General features: G+C 42.5%; 1 protein-coding gene across 1 annotated transcript; it reads right to left on the bottom strand.

Moving 5' to 3' along the window:
- Positions 1 to 919: 919 nt before the first annotated feature.
- On the bottom strand, positions 920 to 4362 carry EIF2S2 (eukaryotic translation initiation factor 2 subunit beta). Its single transcript, XM_041478673.1, has 4 exons — positions 4179 to 4362; positions 3179 to 3282; positions 1993 to 2186; positions 920 to 1399 (listed from the first exon to the last, which is right to left on the bottom strand). Exons 1-4 carry the CDS (start codon positions 4360 to 4362, stop codon positions 1219 to 1221), a joined length of 663 nt encoding a protein of 220 aa, XP_041334607.1. The 3' UTR covers positions 920 to 1218.
- Positions 4363 to 5119: the final 757 nt, after the last annotated feature.

Raw genomic sequence — 5119 nt, 5'->3', positions numbered from 1 at the left:
GTTAACATACAAAGGTTAAAACTTAGTAGAAACCCTTCAAGTTGTGGTGTTTGCTGTATTGCCTTCAGAAGGACCAGCTCCCCTGGGGAGGAGGCTGCTCCCCTGGCCCGCAGGGGTGGTGCCCGGGGCCCTGAGCTGCTGCACCTTTCCCTCCCCCTGGGACATTTTGGCAACCAAGTGACAACTGTCCCCACTTCTGCAACCCAGGGGGGACCTTCACTCCCCATCTGCATTCCCAGCTGGAAGAACTTCTACACAAAACCCAGCGAGGACAACACCAGGTGCCCCCTCGAGGTCACTGACACTGCCAGCAGAGGAAGGGCATGGGAAGATCCTGAAGCAAAAAGTGTTAATTTGGAACCCAAATTACTTGGCAGTGTCTCCTGCAAATTCAGGATTTATAGAAGACTGTGTTGCAGCCACCATACAATGACATTGAGACCTATTAGTTTTTTGTTTTTTTGTTGCATTTAGATTCTTTTTAAAGTGATGAAGAGTGCAGGACTTCAGAAATATAAACATTTCTCTATTAGAAATTGCAAAATTTAGTACTATGACACTATGAAAACTTACAGTACAGTTTATTGATTCTGTGTTACGATTCAGCACCAATCTGGTGTCTGAACTGTCTCAGAGCTATTTTTGCCTAATTAAGCCTGTGCACAAGGCACCCGTGGCTGTACAAGCAGGAGCAGGGCTCATGTTGGCCTGTCAGCCCTGGGACTCTGTGACTGGTTTCTCTGTTTCATGACAGCATAACTAAAATAAGCCTGTTATGTAAAAGCAAAATAACCTTTATCTTAAAATTTCATTCTGGGTCTTGGACATAGCTCAGTGACATGATCTGCAGAAGAACACACCAACCATTCCCACCAGTGTTTGAAGAGGAAACTGAAGGAAAAATCCAAATCCAAGACACTCACTGTTATAGTATCTTTAATTTATCTCGTGTTTTACAGAAGTCTGAACGGATTAAAAAGCACCTCCTTTCCCACCACGCTCCTTACAGTTGGTAAAATATATTCAATGAGCAAATGTATGTGAACAGCTTGAGGATCTGCATCTTGCAAGGATTTCACAGACCAATCAATCAAAAGCCAAATTTCTTGTCGTTTTTACAACCTCGCTTTAATACAATGGTAAATCCACTCCGATGGCAAACCTGTCCAGTCCCATCTCCCCAGAACACTTTGCCAACTCCAGCGTTGGTTAGCAAACCTAGTTAGCTTTGGCACGGAGCTGTGCTCTCTTGCCTGTGACAGCCTGGAAGCCTGTTTTGATGCTGGCCACGGAGCAGCGGGAGTGGCAGGTCTCGCACTGCAGGAAGTATAACCGCGTGTCCTTCTGCAGGATGGTGTCGGGGGAGCGGCACGTGTGGCAGGTGACGTACTCCTCTGCAGGGAACAAAGGGCATTAACCTGCTGCTGCTGTTCAAACACACCCACCAGCTCACAGGGGCTGACTGGGAACACTAAACTCGCCCCCGGTTAACCAAGAGGAGCTTCTGTGTGGCACATGATGCACTGGCACTGTGTTGATGTTAATAACCGGTGCAGATTTCCCACTGGTGCTCCCTGCTGAGGTCTCAGCAGCTCTGGTACTGACAGAGCACTAAAGCAGGAGCTTTGTGACACAATCCGAGTCCTCTGACCAGCTGTGGCACAAAAAGTTTTTGGGGATTCATTAAGAAACATTCTTTAACCTCATGCTTACATGATTTCTAAAAGGTACACAGGAGAAAATTCCACTAAGATGTGGACTCTTAGTCTTCTCTGTTTGTCAAAAACTGACACCAGCACTCATGGGAAATTTATATAGTGCTTTTACAGAACATTTTTCTGAGGAGAAAATTCCACTAAGATGTGAACTCAAGTTTTCTCTATTTGTCAAAAACTGACACCAGCACTCATGGGACATTTATACAGTGCTTTTACAGAACATTTTTCTGATAAATTTTGGAACAAAAAAGGCATTTGAACAGAACTTATTTACATACAAGGTGGACTACGTTTCACTTTCAACATCTCACTGAGCAAGGTTATACTTGTACCTTCATCCTTCTCCATTATCTCATCTTCATCTGGAAACTTCACATTCTTCTTTTTCTTCTTTTTATTGCCCAGCATGATATCAAGGTCATCTTCAGGTTCTACTGTCTCTGGCACATCTCCTTCAATTTTCAATTCCTGCAAAAAGCAAGACTGTAGTTTATCCATGTTAACCACAGCCCTCCATAGCACCAGAAATACCACCAGCTGCACAGGTGAATACTGGTGACAATCACCACAGCCCTGAAACCCAACAGGTAAGAATGGAATTTCAGCATGTTCAAGAGAGCCTTATACCCTGCATTACTGCCATAAGCAGGGCCAGATTTGCGCCTTCTGGCTTAACTTCTGGCTAGCCAGGAACAAGGTCAGACTGCACTTAAAGGCAGCAGCCATCTGAGGACAGGAGGGAACAAAACACCCCTCATGGCAGCAGTAAGGGAAAGCAAAGCTGTGCTACTCTCATTTGTTATCACAGTTGTGCACACTGACAGAACACAGAGCAAGTATTTTGTCCCCTGAGGCAGATCAGAGGAACATATTCTTCCCCAAAAGGCAGAATCTGAAAAGGAGGTTTATGCATAACATAACATTTCTCTGTCCTCTTGCTCTCTGGGCTTGCCAGTTACACTGACATGTGATACAAAAACACTACTTGGAATAAAACTTGAGAAGAGTAAAAATATCTTGTACACCTTCTGGAACACAGCACAGTAGCCAATCCTTTTTAAAAGAAAACACCAGAGTGAAAACAGATTTCTTGGCAGATATATGCACTTTATTTGAAGTGCTGGCCTTTAGAGGACTGTTCTGTGTGTGGCTTCTGACATCCAGTTATCTCTCTAACCCCAAAAGACAATTAACCTGGAGGTTAATCAGCCCTTCCTACAGACTGGTGAATTACTTGCTCTTTGTGCAGAGCAGGCAGGTTTTTCCACTTCTGGACAAAAAGCCCAGGCAGGAGCAACACGTTCATCAAAAAAAATGAAAGACATGTAAAGTTTAGTTATGAACTGCACCAAGACACAATGACAGACTTGAGACAACTCCTGCACTGCCAATCTCAAGAAAATGGAAGAAAGAGAGTTTTCAGCCATAGTCAACTTATGTAAACAAAGGTGTAAACAAACCTTTACACCTTCTTCTGCTTCATCTATATCAAATATCTTTTTTGTTTTTTTCTTCTTTTTCTTTTGATTGAAGAAGTTTAAATCATCCAAGTCATCTGTTGTATCTAAAAAACAAAACCAAAGGATTGCCTAAAGAAGTATAACTGTAGAAACAGTTCAGACATTAAGGTTTCTGATTTACATCCAAATCTTTAAAACATCACAGTAAGATATAAGCAATGATCTGTAACCCCTGTGGATATCCTTCAGGTTTGAAGAGATCACTCCCCCTGCCCCAAAATACTGTTTTAGTTTCTGCACCTTCTAACTGTGTCTTTTGATTCTTTAAATGTTTAATCTTTGTTTCTGCTGTACAAGATAAATTAGTCACTTCTGTCATTAGAGATGCTTGGACAAAAAAATTACAAGTGCAGGAGAAAGATACAGTTTCTTTGGTCTGCAGCAGGAGCCAACTTAATCAACAAACTGGATTTAAGTTAATGGCACTCTGAATTAGGTAATCCTGAAATTACATTGGCCTCAATTTAAAAAGCAAGATTTTATACACAATCACACACTTCTTGAAAGATTCCAAAGAACACTCTGGTTATCACATTCAGAATGGTCCAAAAACTAGGAACTCCTTTAACCATGTTTCTGTTATTCACACTATTGCTTAGTTGTTGAAATGAAAACGAGCCATAATTTGCAATTATTGCAACAGCTGCACGTGGAAGATTTAAAACTTCACACTATTTTAGAGACTCTCAGTGCCTTACATAAAGGACTGTTTGAGTTAGAAAACTGGAAATTACATAAACCCCTGGGGGCTTGGTGGTGTCCGTGAATGTGATTCCAAGCAAGAGGGCAAGCTGCCCTCCAAACAGGCAGCAGAGATCACTCAGGAACCTCTGAACACACCAAGGCTCTGGTGTTGTACGCTGGGATGCCAAATTCTTGAAACTGGGCTTGTAGTCTCAAAACAGCACCTTTCAGAGTTATCTACATGGATTCACTTTACCTTTCTTCCTGCTGTCTTCTTCATCTGCTTCAACATCTTTGTCTTCTGTTGGTTCTGGTTCAACTTCCTTTGTTTCTGATTGCTGAGTCTCTTCTGTTTGTGTGTCTCCTCCTCCTTCCTCATCCAGCATGAAGGGCTTCTTTTTCTTCTTCTTCTTCTTGCTCATAGTAGGATCGAAAATCATCTGTAAAAGTCAAGAGCTTGTTAGCAGCTCAATAATCATCCCCTATTTATTATTTGTAACTTTTCCCAAACTGCTCCTGGGCTTCAACCTCAACTGTGTCAATTACAAGGGAAAAATGAGTTCACAGCATCGGCTACTCTTCCTGTAGTCCAAGTTTCCTGTCACCTGTTTATTAGTGCAGCTGCAAATATGTTAAAGCTGTGGCTCTCTGACAGACTGGCTACCATCTCTATTTTATGACCATTATGGACTCCAATTTTGCAGTAATACAGCACCATTCAACACAGAAGACAATCTAACCCCACCAAAGCACATGGTCTGATCTCATATCAGTTCCACTTGGGAGACATATTGATTCCCAGATTTATTCAAGGCAAGATTTGCCAGCACTCTCTTGACAAGAACACTCTGGATGAGGAAGAAACCTAGAAGGGGCTGGTGATACAGCAAGACCTGCATCAGCTCTGAACACTGAAATGGCAATGGTCTCATCCTTCTCCCTCCCCAGACTGAGAAACTGAACCTCAGACACCAAGTGATTAAAGCTGTTAATGAGCTCCTTAGCCAGCAAAGCAGCTTAATTCACCTTGTCTGGCTGTGAAGAAGGCACTAACCCCAGACTCACTTTTAACTTATTCATCATCTGCAGACCTGAGCGATTCATTCCAACACATGAAAGCTTTTTGTTTCACTTCAGACACAAGCTGACATCCTTGCTGTTGGTCACTTTGTTACACATCTGCCTGGACTGTCACAC

This window comes from Pyrgilauda ruficollis, unplaced genomic scaffold (genome assembly GCF_017590135.1).
Source record: "Pyrgilauda ruficollis isolate IOZ18807 unplaced genomic scaffold, ASM1759013v1 scaffold46, whole genome shotgun sequence".
In the NCBI taxonomy this organism is placed as follows: Eukaryota; Metazoa; Chordata; class Aves; order Passeriformes; family Passeridae; genus Pyrgilauda; species Pyrgilauda ruficollis.
This window is presented reverse-complemented; position numbering and strand designations above follow the sequence as displayed.

Bases quoted from the DNA above. Each gene is read 5' to 3' on its own strand.
- EIF2S2 (XM_041478673.1), bottom strand. From the start codon at position 4,362: ATGATTTTCGATCCTACTATGAGCAAGAAGAAGAAGAAGAAAAAGAAG. The intron at 3,283-4,178 runs GTAAAGTGAATC...TTTGTTTTTTAG, and splicing joins AGAAGACAGCAGGAAGAAAG to ATACAACAGATGACTTGGAT. The intron at 2,187-3,178 runs GTTTGTTTACAC...TGCTTTTTGCAG, and splicing joins AAGCAGAAGAAGGTGTAAAG to GAATTGAAAATTGAAGGAGA.